The sequence below is a fragment of the Haplochromis burtoni genome, unplaced genomic scaffold (assembly GCF_018398535.1).
Source record: "Haplochromis burtoni strain Fernald_Lab_line unplaced genomic scaffold, NCSU_Asbu1 Contig_1502, whole genome shotgun sequence".
NCBI classification, from domain to species: Eukaryota; Metazoa; Chordata; class Actinopteri; order Cichliformes; family Cichlidae; genus Haplochromis; species Haplochromis burtoni.
The window spans coordinates 21,741-41,048 of NW_024583863.1; the positions used below are offsets into that span (position 1 = coordinate 21,741).

Genomic DNA, 19,308 nt, shown 5'->3' on the forward strand with positions numbered 1-19,308 from the left:
ACGCCTCAGCAGCTTCTGTGTCTGTATGTATCCCCTTTAGTTCATATTACCAGAGGGTGGTGATCAGACGTCCTTCTGAGTTGGTTCAGGATTTTTGCCTGATCCTGAGACCTTCTGATCAGTTCGAGTTTAGAAAAATGTCCGTCCTGGAGTGACTTTTGTAAAGTCCTGTTTTTACCCAGTGGCTGTAAGCAGCAAAAGCTATTATGGTGAAATGTTCTTAGATTCTGCATGAGGGAAAATGATACCTTGTATGTGAGTCTGACACCTGCCTCAAAAAGTTTACAAATGTCAGATGCAGATATCGATGCTGAAACCCAGAGATGATTACCAGACAGAACAGCAGCTTAGATAACAGCAGTAGTTTTACAAATAACTGGGATGGGCGATTAAAAAAAAAACAACTTTAGCATCCTTCCATGTTTGTTGCACTTACTTAGACAACAAGGAGGGTGTATGTGGCAGGGTGTGGCCCGCGGTGCCGCTGCAGGGTAGGCAAACGCACCTGCAGGGCATCTGCAATCACACCTCGCCGGGTTAAAACACTGAACGGGGTCCTATCATATCGTTGATATGTTGAGCTGGCAGTGGGAGAGCTGCAGCTGTGTCTTTGTAACAGCAACCGTGTGTAAATAAAAGTATGCTGAAAAGCAGTAAACTGTCATCAGGTCTGCTGTAGTTGTTTACAGTATATACAAAAATATTTGTACATGATTGCAAAATGTCAAACCTGTAACCTGCACTGCTGTCATGTGTGTTTGAAAACTGAAAAATTATTCGAGCTTAAGTATCAGAATTTCAGGAGCAGGACCACGCCTCCAAACACACTTCTCCCGGTTCTCATCTATATATGTTCCCCCAGTTCTGCAAGCTGTTCCTTCTTGTTCCTCCCTCCCCTTTTCAATTCTTTAACTGCTTCACTTCTATTTAGTACGTGGGGATCTGCCAGGCCCGGGAGCCGTCGCCAGTCCTCCTCAAAGCCTTCCCCAAACCGCAGCTCAATTCATGTCCAAGCATCACCTTTACCTACTAAAATGCTGTAAAACCTAAAATGAGGACGTGGGCCCAGCGAGTGAATGGCAATTATATTTCATTTATTTATTTATTTCACACATGGTTCAACAGTGTTTCATATTCCTACCAACAGATCCTCCTTCCCATTAATATAACACTGCACCCATGGGTGAAAAAGAGCAGGAAGAAGAATAAATTCTTGTTAGCACCTGGCCCCTATCTGCAATCTAATTATTCTTACAAGAGGGCGCCAACTAGGGCTGGGCGATATGACCCAAAATTCATATCTCGATATTTTTTAGCTGGATGGCGATATAAGATATATATCTCGATATTTTTTTTTAAAGCCATAAGTTAAGAACAAAAAGAGAGTTCTTAGTCACACTGTGTCCCAGATGTCACACGGGCACTTTTATTTACATACAGCGTAGATGTACATGAAGAAATTACTCAAAAATAAATTATCAGCATTTATTAAATAATCATGGTCCATAAATAAAAGAAAACAATGTTGTTTTTGTGCATAACAAAAAGCTCACAATTGTGCAGTCAAAATGTAAACTAATAGACGCTGAGCATAATAACAAAGAGACAGATTTCACAGCTGCACCACGTCTCTGAACAGGTGCCATTTGTGGTCCTTACACACACAGTACGTATCACTCCGCGAGGTCCTCCCCGGTAGCCGTAGAGACAAAAGTGGACGAAAGAGAGGCAAACCTGCGGCTCCACAATGTAACATAGACTATATCGATATAAACGATATTGTCACATCTTATATCTCGTATGAAAATATATCGATATTTTTAAAAAACTCGATATATCGCCCAGCCCTAGCGCCAACAACCCAAAAAACCCTCTAACATGTATCTTTATGTAACAATGCAAAACTAAACAACAAATCTGTATAATCAGCAATATACAGCACTAAATGGCAATGAAAAATTTTCCTTCCACATTTAGCCCAAATTACTTTCATGTTCTTCATATTGATTTATCCTTTTAAGTATGTAACACATTTTAAAACGGTGCATAGTTTGTACAACTCTTGAGATTATCTTAGAATTCCATATTCTTATACCTTTAACTGTCGGACACATTGGCCTTTGTGTGGTCTTAGCAAACTGACTTAAAGTCAAACTTCCTTCTACTGTCCCCACTTCCTGAACACAATACAAACAATTAACTAGGGTATGTGTTATTTCTTGCCTTGCACATGAATAATAATGTCTGTAATTTCACTAAGTCTTCAAATTTCAACAATTTCGATTTTATAAACAGATTATTTGTATGTTCTCTATATTTAACATTATGAACCATTCGTACCACTTTCTTCTGTAACAAGTATAGAGGATTTATATTAGTCGCATATGTATTCCCCCACCTTCAGCACAATAACTGAGATAGGGGAAAATTAGTGAGAAATATAAAATACGCATTGCCTTATAATCTAGTATATCTCTGACATTACCCAGAATATAAATATTTTTAACCATCTTTTTTCTAACATGTTCAATATGAGATTTCCATTTTAATTATCATCCAATACTACCCCCAAAAAACGGAGTTCAGTAACTCTCTCAGTCAAAACTCCATCAATGGACAGAGTTACTTCATCCTCTTTTACCCGATTTCCAGAAATCGGGTAGAATTTCTGTCAAAAACGATAAATTTTGTTTTTGTCAGGTTCAAAGATAATTTGTTTACATTGTGGAGGGGTTGGTGGTGCAGGGTGGAGCAGCAGGGTCAGGGTGTGGTTTCAGGGGAAGCCAGCAAGCATCATCTAATCGTGCCTTTCAGTAGAGGCCGGGGAGGAAAGAGGAGTTCTGACCAAAGCTGGCAGCAGAGAGCAGAGCGCTGCAAAATGCAAAAGTGAGAAAGTGAAATGACACAGAAGGAAAGTCCTGATAAGCATCTGGGTCGTGCCGCATCCTTCGTATCTACAGACGTATATATTATGATTTCAAACTGCCTCTCAGGATGACTATGCCCCCATTTTCCCTTCTATGGTCACACTATCATAATATGTTGGACAGCCTTTGTAGAGTGTATTATCATTATTTACACAGCAAATCCAGCATGTCCAAATTAACACTGTCGGATTTGATTTCAACACTATTAAAGTGTCTATATGGGTCCACACCAGAGAGTGTTAATTTAACTCTTTTTGGAGAGTTGGTACGTTAACTCTGATTTAGTGTTAAACACCAAATCTGTCTGGAGTTGATAATTTAACACTTGGTGTTAAGAGTTTATATATTAACTCTCAAAGAGTATTTTAGTTTAACTACGTAAGAGTTATCTTCTAATTCATTCTAAAAAGCGGGAATTTTACTGTTCTGAACTTCTAGAAATTTCTTTTGGAAATAAACATTTACTAAAAAGATGCAATGGTTTTTGAAAAACATTTATTCTGAACTGTGCACCACAATTTCAAAACATTTTCTGAAAGATGTAACAGTATACATGTTCTCACTTTCATTAGAATTTTGTTTATCAAAAGGTCTGACATGGTAAATGCAAATAACAGCATTCTCATCACTTATTTCTTCAATACAATATGCATGTCCTTCATTCATCCCTTTGTGGAACTTCAACGCACTTCTGCTCTCCCCCATATTCCATCTTCACAAGCATATCCTGTGCGGAGATGAATAAAAATTAGTTGACACTAATTAATGGCACAAATAATCCAGTAAACAATTGCAGCACAGTAAAAAAAAAAGGAATCCTCTTTGAGCCATTACTTGTGTAAAGTATTTTCCCAAAAGACAAGGACACAGGCAACAGGTAATACTGAACTAAATGTAAAACCTCAACCTTTTTCATTTTTACCTAAACCGTGTGCACAAAACTCTGGAGGGATCTATGCTAACGTAGAATCCAGTCAGGACGTCTGCTACTGCTGTTTGCTCGTTTTTTTTTTTATGGGCGATCGTTTTCAGGCTTCAAGTAGCACCATTATACCAACATTTCACATTCTAGACATTGTTTTAGGTGTATTTGACCAAAAGTTTGACTGAAAATTCACATGCAAGCTTTTTTTCAAGGCTGTGGTATTTGCCCGCAAACAATACCTTTCAGCTAGCTAAAACAGGGAGGGCAGGGATAGCTCAGTAGGTAGAGTGGTGGCCCCATGATCGGAAGGTCGGGGGTTCGATTCCCTGAACAGCTACCCTGAGGTACCCCTGAGCAAGGTACCGTCCCTACACACTGCTCCCCGGGCGCCCAGTGGCTGCCCACTGCTTCACTGAGTGAATGGGTTAAATGCAGAGAGGGATTTTCCCCACGGGGACCAATAAAGTATACCTTTCTTGCTACTTAAAACAGAATATTATGCTATCAGCGAGCAACATGGCTAATGCCTTTCACACAGCTTTGTCTCAACTCCAAAGAGCCACAGAAGTAAAAGCTCATAATAATAATTGAAACAATCTTTGAAAAATGACTTACCAAGCATGGCAAACAACTCAAATATGTAGAGCAAAATGTTCTGAAACGGCTTCACTTCAGCTTCGATTGGAGCCGTGCTGGGGGCGGAGTCTGTGAATTTACTCTGTTGGTGTCATAGCCCCTCTAGGAGTTCAGAGTTAAGAGGTCAAGAGTTAATGTTTCCATTGTAACACCTCCAGATTTGACATGAGAAACACTCATTTTTAACACTCGATTTTAACTACTATCATTTTACACCTCAGAGTTACATTAAAAGAATGTGACTCTGCTTAGAGTAAAATTAACTCTACTTTTGCAAGAAGACTATTAACACCAAAACAATTTAACACTTTTGAATTTGCTGTGTAGTCTTTAAGATAAATCACCTGTTATCGTGCATATAAATAACATTTAAACTGACCTGAGTGGGCTTAAGCTCAACATCAGCAAAAATTAGAGATACGAGGCATAATAAGATATGAGATAAGTAAGATAAGATAAGATAAGATAAGATAAGATAAGATAAGATAAGATAAGATAAGATAAAATAAGATAAGATAAGATAAAACTTTATTAATCCCTCGGGTGGGTTCCTCTGGGAAATTCGGTTTCCAAAAGCACAGCACCGACAGAAGTTACGAGTTACAGAATATTATATATATATATCAAACAACCACACACACACACACACACACACACACACACACATATATAAATACAGAGACATATATAAATAAAATATACAAAGGGGATAAATAGAATAAATAGGAATAAAAAATAAAAATACAAGTGAATTGCACATTTCAAGTATTGAGTCTATTGCACTGTTGACTATTTACAAAAGTATTGCACAAGGTATTGACAGTGAGGTGAAGAGGCACTACAGCTTAGTTGTTCCCCCCTCCTTTGTCCTCCTGTTTCCCCTCCCTCTCCCCTCCAGAGAGGAGTTAAACAGTCTGATGGCGTGTGGGACAAAGGAGTTTTTAAGTCTGTTAGTTCTTGTCTTGTGGGAGAAGCAACCTGTCACTGAACAGACTCTTCTGGTTGTTAATGGCCGTGTGCAGAGGATGCCTGGCATTGTCCATAATGTCCATCAGTTTCTTTATGTCCTTTTCTCTGCCACTGTCACCAGAGTGTCCAGCTTCATGCCGACCACAGAGCTAGCCCTCCTGATCAGTTTCTCCAGCCTGGATGAGTCCTTCTTTGCTGTGCTGCTCCCCCAGCACACCACAGCATAGAAAAGTACTCCAGCAACCACCGACTGGTAAAACATCCTCAGGAGCTTCCTGCAGATGTTAAAAGACCTCAGCCTCCTGAGGAAGTACAGTCGGCTTTGGGCTTTTTTATACAGGTGCTCTGTGTTGCATGACCAGTCCAGTTTATTGTCCACCCACAGCCCGAGGTACTTGTACTTGTTGACCACCTCCACCTCCTCCCCCTCTATCTGAACCGGCAGTATAGTACATTCATCTGCAGTCTCCCATCGTATACACAGACTTCTTATTGGACAGTCAAGCTGGACACAAACAAGGTGTTGCTTTCAAAACCTTTTTTCAAAAATTGTAAATTATTTTTTTAAATTTTAAATTTGAGCAACCACAAAATAATTTCACTGGAGGGAATGATTGATTCTGTATTGTCATTAAATTATTCACATTCTTAGGTACAATAAGTGGCTAATTGCAGACAAAGGAAAGAAAGAAAAGAGTAAGTTTCACTAAGTGCCAAAGTAACCCTGTTTACATAGCATCTAATGGTTTTACAGTCAAACATAGTTATGGTGGACGAGTGGCAACACTTCTATGGGCAGAAATTGAATTTGAATTGAATTTATGGTTTGAAAATGATCACCACTAAATTGAAATTGCATTTTATATTTTGAAAATGAATTGATTTGGAAATGTGACATTGCCCAAAATGTCTCGGTATGCTGAAGCATCAGGAGTTCCTCTCACCGGATTTAAGGTTACAAGACCTGAAAATCAGCCCCGCACCACAAGCCCACTTCCACTTGGCACAATGCAGCCAGACAAGTACCACTACAAGAACTGTGATTTCAGGTCGTGGTGGATGACTTGCTGCGTACCAGGACAGATTCAAATGAAGGCTGATCAAATGTATGATCTGAGTTACAGATGATTACGGGCTGTTCCCTGAAATCCTTTTATTGTACTTTAATCTATCGACCTCCTGGAGCTCCCGGTTATACTCGGCACAGATGTTCCTGTACACTATGCCGGCCACTTGGTTATGGCGTTCCATGTATGCCCTGCCTGCTAGCATCTTGCACCCTGCTGTTAAGTGCTGGATTGCTTCAATCTCAACCTGAGATTGATTCAAGACTTATGTTATTATTGGGCACCAGCATATCAAAATGCTCCCTAACTGCTGATGTTTTTTGAGATTCTCCATGCAAGCTTCATGTGCTTAAAATCTCCGTGCAAGCTCGTGATGATCCTCAGAATCACCTCAGATCCAGTTCATGCCAAAAACTCATTCCCATGTGTTTGTGACAGCTTGAATCCCATAACGAGACAGTGATGTCATTTCAAGGAAACGGGGCCTTGTTTATCTTTTATCACGTGATAAAGATAAGACCGATAAGCAGCCTCGACATGGGCTTCATCTGGACACGCCCCTCAATAAACACAGGCCTCAGGGCTTTAACATTACTGCTCACCGCTTCACCTGCCTGCCCACCCTCCGGTGCCTTGACCCCGCCCCCCAACTTCCCAGCGTGCAGACTCTCACCCTACCTGGATGTCACCTTCATATACCAAGTAAGCAATCAGTCACATCTCAGCTGTGGATAGTTTTGGGATTTGTTTTGTGTGAAATAAATCTTTGTGAAAAACATGTTCTGTACTCTTTGTGTGTGTGTGTGTGTGTGTGTGTGTGTGTGTTACAGTTGCTACACAGCCAACTGTAGCCGATTAGAGCCTGCGAGACTCAACTTTGCTAATTTGAATGAATAAATTGGACCTTTCCTGTGTGTGTCTGTGTGTGTTGATTGTGACTGCAATTACAAAGCTTGCTAGCATGTCTTAACACTTCACCCTGTGGTCTAAAATATGTTCTTGTTAGAGCTAACATGACTGACGGGGTGTCTGTAGCTCAGGTGGCAGAGCAGGTCAGCCACTAATCAGAAGGTTCGGTGGTTCGATCCCAGGCTGCCTCCTGAGCTGCATGCCAAATATCCTTGGGCAAGATACTAACCCCATGTTTGCCTACTGGTGGTGGTCAGAGGGCCCGGTGGCGCCAGTGTCGGCTAGCTGCTATCACCAGTGTGTGAAGGTGTAATGACTGAATGTAGTGTGAAGCACTTTGGGGTCCTTAGGGACTAGAAAAGTGCTATACAAATGCAGGCCATTTTTAATTTGCTTTGAAACTGCATTTTATCCTTTAAAAATTCAGCTCTACAATAATTTCATTCAGTTCCAAAATTCAGTTTTTTGGAACTTACATCCGGTTCCGGTTCAAGCGCAGATTAATAGAACTACGTTTTACTAGCGGACCGAAAGTGTTACTGACGGGAATCTACAGCGTCTTGAGCTGAATTAAGACTTCAGAAGTCATTCGTCATGTCGAATGACCAGCGGATAAACTCTCAGGTTGGATAAATGTATTACATGTATAAGAACAAGCGTCATGTTAACAAATGATAGCCGTACAGTAACTTTTATGCTTATTGTAGCTGTTAGCTAAAAACGCTAATTTAGCGTAGTTTGCCCTGAATTCAGCTTTGACAAACAAATATGATCGACTGTTTCTAGTAGAATTCCAAAGTTGTCGTCTTGGACCCTCTCAGAGTACCCCCTCTGTATGCTTGCAGAGACCCCTACAGTAGGGAAACATGCAAAACGGTGTCCAAACCTTTGTGTTTTAGCTTTATTTATGTCTTACACAGCATCCCAACTCTTTAGCTAACTTAATAACTTTAGCTAAAGTGAATAGTTAGTCTAATTCATTAGTGCAGCATTACTGCAGCTGAATTCAGAGCAAACTATGCTAAATTAGCGTTTTTAGCTAGCAGCTACAATAAGCATAAAAGTTACTGTATGGCTATCATTTGTTAACATGACGCTTGTTCTTATACATGTAATACATTTATTACCAACCTGAGAGTTTATCCGCTGGTCATTCGACATGACGAATGACTTCTGAAGTCTTAATTCAGCTCAAGACGCTGTAGATTCCCGTCAGTAACACTTTCGGTCCGCTAGTAAAACGTAGTTCTATTAATCTGGCTTGAACCGGAACCGGATGTAAGTTCCAAAAAACTGAATTGTAGAACTGAAACTGAATGGTGAGAAGTGAAACTGAAATTATTCGAGAGCTGAATTTTTAAAGGATAAAATGCAGTTTCAAAGCAAATCAATTCATTTTCAAACTATAAATTCAATTTCAAATTAGACTAATTCAAATTCAGTTTTCAAAAGCATTTATTCAAGTTACAATTCAGATTCAATCTGAGCAATTCAAATTCAAATTGAACTTATTCAAATTCAGTTTCTGATGGCACAGATTTCTGCCCATACACTTCTCATTGCTATTGGCCGCTAGGTTGACAGTTGTCAATCAGCATCACAAAGACCCGCCCACCTGTACCTGTGGGCTGTCTGAGGAGTCCTGCGTGACAGCCACGAGAAAAGACCATCCTCTGGGTAGGTGAACAAATATATGCTTGTCTTTCAATAATTAATAACGTGAAGTTGAAATATTCTGTGAGATTTGTTGTTGTTCTTTAAGAAAACGTCCTGTCCTGCCAGAAAGACTCAAATGTTCCCATATGAAGTAGGCCTACGTCTTTTATCCTCCCAAATAATCCAAGCTGTCAGTCTGCAGCTTAGAAACTGTTTGATAGCATCTTGACAAAGGCTGTTATCCTCTGCTGGTAGCAACGTTTGTTTTGGAGTCATGTAGAGAACCAGATATAAAAATGTTTTCTAAATAGTTAATCTGCTAAATTGAGCTGACCTTTATTCTACAACAGAAACAGGACCAAACGGGAGAGGTAGAGATAGCTCCTTAATTCTCTAAGCTTCTGCTCATCCTGACTGATCGTCCCTGCAGGGCTTACAGCATATTGTAGCCTTCAGTTTGCACTCACTGAAAATCCTTCACACACTTTATGTAGCTTCATTTCCTTTTTGACTTGACTCTCAGTAAGCAGGGTGATTATTTTAAGGTCACCCATTGTTTCTGGACTTTTTGGGTTTTTGTTTTCTTTCCTGACATGGTAAATGGCCTGCATTTGTATAGCGCTTTTCTAGTCCCTAGGGACCCCAAAGCGCTTTACACAACCAGTCATCCACCCATTCGTGATGGCAGCTACATTGTAGCCACAGCTGCCCTGGGGCGCACTGACAGAGGCGAGGCTGCCGGACACTGGCGCCACCGGGCCCTCTGACCACCACCAGTAGGCAAACATGGGGTTAGTATCTTGCCCAAGGATATTTGGCATGCAGCTAGGAGGCAGCCTGGGATCAAACCACCGACCTTCTGATTAGTGGCTGACCTGCTCTGCCACCTGAGCTACAGACACCCCGTCAGTCATGTTAGCTCTAACAAGAACATATTTTAGACCACAGGGTGAAGTGTTAAGACATGCTAGCAAGCTTTGTAATTGCAGTCACAATCAACACACACAGACACACACAGGAAAGGTCCAATTTATTCATTCAAATTAGCAAAGTTGAGTCTCGCAGGCTCTAATCGGCTACAGTTGGCTGTGTAGCAACTGTAACACACACACACACACACACACACACACACACAAAGAGTACAGAACATGTTTTTCACAAAGATTTATTTCACACAAAACAAATCCCAAAACTATCCACAGCTGAGATGTGACTGATTGCTTACTTGGTATATGAAGGTGACATCCAGGTAGGGTGAGAGTCTGCACGCTGGGAAGTTGGGGGGCGGGGTCAAGGCACCGGAGGGTGGGCAGGCAGGTGAAGCGGTGAGCAGTAATGTTAAAGCCCTGAGGCCTGTGTTTATTGAGGGGCGTGTCCAGATGAAGCCCATGTCGAGGCTGCTTATCGGTCTTATCTTTATCACGTGATAAAAGATAAACAAGGCCCCGTTTCCTTGAAATGACATCACTGTCTCGTTATGGGATTCAAGCTGTCACAAACACATGGGAATGAGTTTTTGGCATGAACTGGATCTGAGGTGATTCTGAGGATCATCACGAGCTTGCACGGAGATTTTAAGCACATGAAGCTTGCATGGAGAATCTCAAAAAACATCAGCAGTTAGGGAGCATTTTGATATGCTGGTGCCCAATAATAACATAAGTCTTGAATCAATCTCAGGTTGAGATTGAAGCAATCCAGCACTTAACAGCAGGGTGCAAGATGCTAGCAGGCAGGGCATACATGGAACGCCATAACCAAGTGGCCGGCATAGTGTACAGGAACATCTGTGCCGAGTAGGGCAGCTCCAGGAGGTCGATAGATTAAAGTACAATAAAAGGATTTCAGGGAACAGCCCGTAATCATCTGTAACTCAGATCATACATTTGATCAGCCTTCATTTGAATCTGTCCTGGTACGCAGCAAGTCATCCACCACGACCTGAAATCACAGTTCTTGTAGTGGTACTTGTCTGGCTGCATTGTGCCAAGTGGAAGTGGGCTTGTGGTGCGGGGCTGATTTTCAGGTCTTGTAACCTTAAATCCGGTGAGAGGAACTCCTGATGCTTCAGCATACCGAGACATTTTGGGCAATGTCACATTTCCAACTTTGTGGGAACAATTTGGGAATGACATGGACGAGCAAGTTTGGTCTGAACAGGTTCCTGACATGAACCCAACAGAACACACGCAGATGAATTCGAGCTGAGACTGTGAGCCAGCATCAGTGTCTGACCTGTCTGGCCTCCCTAGAAGACTTTAAGCTGTTATACCTGCAAAGAGTTGGACGATGTTATATTAAACCCTGTGGATTCAGAATGGGATGTCACTCAACTAGGGCTGGGCCATATTATACCGTTCACGGTAATACCGGTATAATGTTAGGCAACGATAGGAAAATGAAATATCGCGATAGAATATGAGTAAAACGCGCATGCGCAGTGCCTTTGTTTTCATACGCACATGGCCGATTGTTGAGTGAAACAGATGAACCAGAATTGGTTTGTAAAAATGGTGCAACTTCAGTGATGTGGAACTGGTTTGGTGTTTGTCCGTCAGATACACAACAAAGCACATTTTTTTGCAGAACATGCAAGCGGCCGTCGTTATTGTCGTATTTGTCGGACTAAGATGCTCTTAAATCTGGGAGTAATCTGGGTCCTAAACTCCGTATGCTTCAGGTCAAACGAACACTGCAGCATCACTGAGAGTTAAAAACTGTCTAAATTCTTTCATCTTTAATAAAACGATCAGCATTGCTGCTTTACCAGGTGTAACTATGAAGTTTAACTTCCAGGCATCCATGAAAACAAAAGTTATTACATTTAACGGAGTTAGAAGTTAGCAGGAAGCTAGCGGAAGTTAGCTCGCTAGTTTCGCTAGTTACCTAAGCATGATATAGCATGTTCTGACTGAGAGATTTCTGAAAAAAATCAAACGTACAGCTCTGCTATCACTTCCAACATAAATGAAGACAGGAAACTAAACAGCAGTGACGTTTGTAGGGTTACTGAAGTTGGGCTAGCTGGTATATAATGATGTGCTACGTGATCGCTAGCGACACAGCTATGTTAGCATAACATAAACAGTGAAGCTGGAGGACGAACACTAACACTTTTCCACTTATAAAAGTTAACGTGAAGGTTCTTCATGGTTAGAGACAAATGCAATCGCATGGCAGGATGCTGTAAACGGACCAAACTTCAGTCAGGAGAACAACTGAGATAATCCATCCACAATACGAGGTTAGTCATTAATAGGGTTGCCAACTCCCTGAAAAATAAATAAGGGACACCTCGTGGCCAGGGCCGGGCAACCCAGTTGTCTTCACCCTTCCCAGTGTGGTGAATTTTGTAGCTCTTTTTTTTGTGTGTGAAATTATTTTTTAACCATTTGACTTGAATTTGATTTAAGCAGATGCATATTCTTTGTGATATGACCATATGGGAAACAAATGATCATTTAGCCATTTATTTTTAGCTCAAAATGACAACATTAACACAGTAAAACAGGTCTCTTTCTTAAACAGAAGCCTGTCATGCTTAACTTTTGAGAATATAAGTAAATCTTTCTTTAAAAGAACTCTGTCCTGCTTAACTTAAAATAATAGAAAACAATAGAAAGAAAAACATTCTTGTAACAGTGCACATTTAGTGCATTTAGTACAATTGGCTTCAGTTGAGGTATTATTTCAGCTTTTCTAATGCTAATCAGCTGCTCCTGTTTGTAAACCCACTTGTTCCCATGATTACGCATCTTAACTCATCATCATTATTCATCTATGTATTACTTTTATGTATTAGTCATCTATTTGTTGTAATCATCTATCCTTGCAGTTGTTTATTACACAAAATAAATTATATTATCACACTTCTGGCCACATAGCGCTGATATTCACTGCACATGTCCATATTAACCTTAACCAGAGGGTTTAAAAAACAAACCAGTGTTTACATACCATATCTGCTTCTGCCGTGGCCTGGTGGACAAAAAATTGGTTAAGGGTTCCCCGAGCTTTCACGCCCCTCATGTTCTTCATGTACCCACCATTAGAAGCATGCCTATGGAAAAAGTGCGCCGGCACACAGTGCAGTGCGCTTTATAGGTGTTATCGTGCACTTTTCCTTTTCCCATTCCTCCCTGTACTTTTGCAGCCTATTTTTCTTTCTCTGAGCGAACAAACATTGCTGCTCTAATGCTGGGCTCACACTGTGCGATTTTTGGCCCATTTTTAGCCGATTTTTGAGTCGTGCGGCCGATTTGGTGATCGGCCCAATTTTGGCCTTCATCGTGCATCGTGTAGTATACGTGGGGTAACGAGAAGCGATTAACACCTCGAGCAGCTCCCGATCATCAATCGCTCGTGAGGGTGTCACCACAGCCGCTCACACTGCTCACGCGCAAACACGTAAACGTCGGTGAAAAAGACGGAGCAGCACGGCTGTGCAGCGTGTGATCTGGACACAAGCGATGGAGGCACAACTTGTAGAACTTTGGAAAGCTCATCCGAGCCTTTTCGATGTGGCATCACAAAATTATCACGACCACAACAACCGTGAAAATAGTTGGATTTACATGCTGCTCAATCACAGCTGCCTGATCATGTTTTTCATTAGCAATTTAGCAAAGTTGATGGTGGTGGTGTGTCTGTGTGAGTGAAAGACAGAGAGGAGCGAGCGACAGATTTTCTGTTATAACCTTCATGTTATGGAGGCACAGTGTGAGCACTCAGGTCGCATCAGAGCATCGGGCGGTATAGTGTGAGACCTGCATCGTGACCTACCAACTTCTAACCCCTGCGAGTCAATCGTGCAGTTTGAGCAGGAGCTGAATAACGTGACTGAAAAAATCGCACAGTGTCTGTCCAGCTTTAGGTGTACTGTCGTCCGAGACTTGCACCGCAGTGTCGGCGTTTGTTTCCCTGTTGGCCATGCTTCTTGTTGTGGTCATCTGTTGTCTTCCGGTATTTTCTCCGTAAGCGACCTTTCCTCGACCAATGAGATGAGCGGTAATCTGAATTGTCATACTCGAATTGTCATAAGTGTGCTGTCAGCTCATTGGTCACAAAGCAGGAGAGGGGCTGGGAATTATGTTTTCAAACAAAGCGTTAATTCCATTAACATTTATAGACTACTTTTGATTCTCACTGTATTACGGGACAAAGTGCGTCCCTTATTAGCTCAATACGGGACGTGTACTTTTGTTTCTAAATACGGGACGATTCCGTTTTTAAGGGACGGTTGGCAACCCTAGTCATTAATATACTGCAACAACATGGGAACTAGAGCAGCTGCCAGAGAATTCAACATTAATGAATCAATGGTACAGAAGTGGAGGAAGCAAGAAGAATGAGTTTAATAAAGTTTGATTTATCTGACTGCTTTGTTTCGCTTAATGTGCCTTATAATCCCGTGCACCTTATGGTCCGAAAAATACGTACTGCACACTGCAGTTTAATGTTGCAAAGCACCTCTTTTTAACTTCAGTGGATATTATACATGGTTATGCTCAGGATATGTCAGCCCATTTCTACTGGAAATGCCTTTTGGTTAAACTTTCAGCAAGGAATTTGCATTTGCACTGTTACATTTTTATAAAGCTTTAATGTACATAAAAACCAGCTTCTTGTTTAAGTGAAAATAAATGGAAGGTTGTCTTTTTGCGCTAGTAATGTTGTGGAGTTGTATTTTGTCTCGCATCAATTATATCGTCAGTTATATCGTTATCGCAAATTTTCAAATATATATCGTGATAAATATTTTTGGCCATATCGCCCTGCTCTACACTCAAGTTCATATGCTTGTGAAGGCAGACGAATAGTTTTGGCAACACTGTATGTGGAATTACCCAGTTCATGATGTATTTACATGTGCATTGATAAATCAGTAACACAGAGCTCTGCACCCATGAACAGTGTGATTCTTGTTTAAAGGCATAAACATTTCAGCACTTATATCTATTTCTTATCTAGATAACACACAAAAAAACTAATCTGAATTTTATGAAGCAAGAAAAGAACCCACAACAGAAGTAGTCTGGTGTGGATCCAGTGCATTACTCAAAGAGAATGATGTGTTCTGTGTGATTTCTAACATTTCCTATAAATAAAAAGTTCAGACTTTTCAGTTAATAGAGTCTAAACCACACAGCAGCCCTGCCTGTGGTTGGCAAGCAGATGGTTTACGCAGATTATCAGGCTCATGAGCAGATTAGCTTAGCGCTTCAGTGACAGGTTACTTGATGGACTTGTAGATAAAGCCTCTCTCCGCCTTTCTTTAATTAGAGTGAGACAAAAGTTACAAATGGCTCGTTTAGGGTAAGCAGATGACTGTGTCGTAAAGAGTGAACAAGCTGGCAGGTGGCAGTGTGCTGTCAGAGGAACGAATACTGAAATAAAATAGTGATGTCACAGTGTACCGTTGTGTCAGGGTGCTGGAAACAGCTGTTTCATGCTGCTCGTTTCAGTCTTCATATTTTTATTCTTCTCCTCAGGCAGTTGTGCATGACTCACACTGCAGATGCTTATTCTCTTATATTGAACCGTCAGTTTGAGTTTGTAAATGTGGTTAATGTTGCTGGTGGTCATGTTTATAAGTGATACTGTGAAATAAAGGCATCTGACAGGTTCTCTTTCTTCTCGTCTCCAGTCTCTGTGTTGATCCTGAAGCAGTATGGAGGAGAGTGACCTGCTCCAGGAGAGGCTCCAGGCCATCACTGTAATGCTCCTGTCTACTCTGAGCAGTCACAGACACTTGTGCTACACTTCTAAAGATATCTGCTTATCTATGTGACAATTATTCACACTTTCATTTAGAGGTTTTAGAGCATGATGCAGATGTTACTGAGACATGTACAGTCTGTACCTTTTTTCTTTTTTACTGTACTCTAAAATAAAACATGTAACTTACAAATAATTATTATTATTTAAATAAGTAACAAATTAAATCTTTGTGGCTTTTGACTCTAAAAAATGCAAATTAGTTCTTTTGTCATTTGTTTATGACCTTTTTCTGTCCTTTAACATTCACTTAACTTTGGAACATTTAAAACTTAAATGAAACAGTTTAAACTACTCTGAGGATTAGTTTGCTTTTGTAGCCAAGTACAGGACAGGGTAGGGGAAGTTAAAGTGGGATGGAGAGAATGGGCCAATAGCTCGACTCGCAGGAGGGTTATGGTGAGTGGCGTGCAGAAGAATGAGTGGAGCCACAGGTAAAGTTGCTTTGAATTGTACTGAATTATATAGCAACAATTAAACAGCACTTCATAAACAGGAATGAAACATTAAATAAGATACAACAACAGCAATAATAATAGTAACCAGAATCCTATCTGAGCTCAGATATGTCAGTCTTTCCGGCTTAATAGTCAGTGTTCAGTGATTTTGTCCAACCGCTCTGCTGCAATTCTTCGTGAGAGAAGAGCAACCTGCCCTTCTGGGCCAACTCGGAATGGCTGTGGTTCGGTTCAAAGGGAACGGCTCGCCATCTTCCTCGTCAGGTCGCACGATCCCACAAAAAAAGCCTAGCCTGTAAACAACAGGGCTATTACTAATTCAACTCACACTCTAATGATATATATGGCCATATGTAAATAATTTAAGTGCTATAACAAATCAAGCACAAAACATTAATTCTAATTTCTAATTACAGTCTATACAGTGCGTCTTAATCATGAATGCAATCTTTAAATCACAATCAGCTTATTTTTCCATCAAGGTGCACATTTCTATCAGAAACCAGAAATAAACCATGAACTATGGTAGATTATCTTTCCCAGTACTGCCCCTTTTACTGAATTACAGGAGCCTTGCTTTGCACTGCATAGCAATGAAGCAATATGTTAATTACACTCAATGTACAAAATAAAATGACCAAAAATATACAAAAGCCCACAGGCTGTAGTTCTACAGTATGTGGTAACGTATCAGCACAGTAAGAATATGCAGAGACATCTTTACAGTGCCGCTCGAGCATCAAATAAAATAGATTCATAACCTTTAAGATCAAAATTAACTTCATCCCATCATCTTATTTTAGTGCATTTAATATTCAACATGTAATACTAGAACATCATCACCACACAAGCTGAGTGCTCAGAGTAGCTGAACTCCAAACCCCGTGTGTTCTCCCACAGTGAAAACGTGGTCGGCTCCAGCTACAGCTACGAGTATTAAGCTAATTAGCTTGTTAATTAGTCTGATTCGCCCAGTCCCAGTTTAACTCACCAGCACGCTTCTAATGTTCAACTCTCAGAAAGGATCTTGTCCACTTCATCCGCACCCGTGCAGATCTACAACATTGAAATTGGGCCATTATATTCCAGGTTAACTTCTTGTTAGCTTGTTAGCTTGAAGGTTAGCTTCTGACTCTGACGGCAATGGTTCCAAAGTCCAAAATGTTCAAAACAAATCAGGTCCGTTTCTCCAAGGTCCATGCAGATCTCCGGTATGGATATTTGCTCAATTTATCAAGTTTATAGTTATTTTCCAGCAACAAGCTTGGCGGTGAAAATCAGCGACGGTGCACCTCCTCTCTTTCTGTGTCTGAGCACATACAGAGCAGGGGAAGGCAGGGCTTGTTCCTTCCTAACCAGTAGGGGTGTCAAATATACTCTCTGGGGTTTTATTTTTATATTCAGATTATTTATCTTTTATTATTGATTTACTTTAGCTCAATTCAGTGATTAACAGAGTAATGATGAATCACAATTAGCAATAACAATGTTGTAGTGCATTACAGAGTCGTGTAAACTCACTGGGTTACATTTTCAATAGATATTTGACTTATTCTGACAATCCATTGTCAATTGTAAATGTTTCATATATTCACTCATTTAAGCTTTTGCTTTTGATGAAACAGCAGAAGCATCGAATTCAAGAGGACATTAAAAAGAAGAAAGTGAAACTCGATCAAGAGAAATTCAAACTGCAACATCTGAAGGTTGGTTTGAATAAATGATCGGCTATAACAGCAGATAAAGTGTAGAGCAAATTATTTCATTGGATGTGTATTATCAGCATGAACTGCAGAAGTAATCAATTCATTTCAATTCAGTTTTACTGATCCAGCGCCAAATCACAACAACAGTCGCCTCAAGGTGCTTTATATTGTAAGGTAGACCCTACAATAATACAACAGAGAAAAACCCAACAATCATATGACCCCCTATGAGCAGCACTTTGATGACAGTGGGAAGGAAAAACTCCATTTTAACAGGAATGTCGCAGCAGATGGCCACGACTGGTTGGGGTGAGGAGAGAAAGGCAGGATAGTCGTCCTACCTGTTTGCAGACCTGCATTTTTACTTCCAGTCCCAATCCACACTAATGATAATTCTGTTCTTCTGTACAGAAAAAGGCTCTGAGAGAGCAGTGGCTGCTGCGAGACTCCCATAATGGAGTCGACTGCACACAGCAGCAGAGCTTTCTGTCTGACCGGGAACACACCAGAGCCCTGCAGCTCAGCATCCACAGGTACAAAATCAGCTCAAACAGAGCTCACAGAGAAGCACATATCATCACCATAGATTACGCATGGGCATTGTTTGGCCTTGCAGGCCACAGCCTTTTGGTGTCTCTGACATCTAAAGGTAAATGGGAAATTAGAATTCAAATGTAAATAAGTATAATGCAGCTTGTTCCATCTTAGACATCAAACACTCATTGATCATCTCCAGAGAACGGTGTACTGTGTGTTTTGTAAGTTTGTGAGAGATGTGGGTTTGCTAGCTCTGAAAGATGTCAGCACACAAAAAAGATTGATGCAGAATATAGTTTTTAACGAGGTAAATCCTTAAACACAAGGCTTACAATTTGAATTGTTGTTAGGAGACTAAACATGGTAAATGGACTGATTCTTACATAGCGCTTTTCTACTCTCCCAGAGTACTCAAAGGGCTCTATACAACATGCCTCATTCACACCCACTCATACAAGCAGTTCTAAACACAAGTGCAAACGACTCTACATTCACACTCCAATGAACGCATCGGAGAGCAACTTGGGGTTAGTATCTTGCCCAAGGATATTTGGCATGCAGACTGGGGAAGCCAAGGATCGAACCACCAACCTTCCATTCAGTAGCTGATCTGCTCTACCACCTGAGCCACATCCATCCCAGCTTGAGGAGTCCAGATCCTCACTCAAACCTGGCAGCTCTGCACTCACCTTCAGGACTGAGGACATGGTGAGAGCCCTCAGGAGGACCAGGGAGAGAAGC

The 19,308-nt window shown here is 40.9% G+C and overlaps 1 protein-coding gene across 1 annotated transcript; it reads left to right on the forward strand.

Moving 5' to 3' along the window:
- Positions 1-9,039: 9,039 nt before the first annotated feature.
- LOC106632714 (palmdelphin) lies at positions 9,040-18,563 on the forward strand (the record flags this gene model as incomplete). The annotated part of the gene is given in 4 exon segments (XM_042217030.1): positions 9,040-9,110; positions 15,736-15,804; positions 17,950-18,030; positions 18,442-18,563. Coding segments are annotated over 3 exon segments (248 nt in total), but the record flags the coding sequence as incomplete, so codon positions are not given.
- Positions 18,564-19,308: the final 745 nt, after the last annotated feature.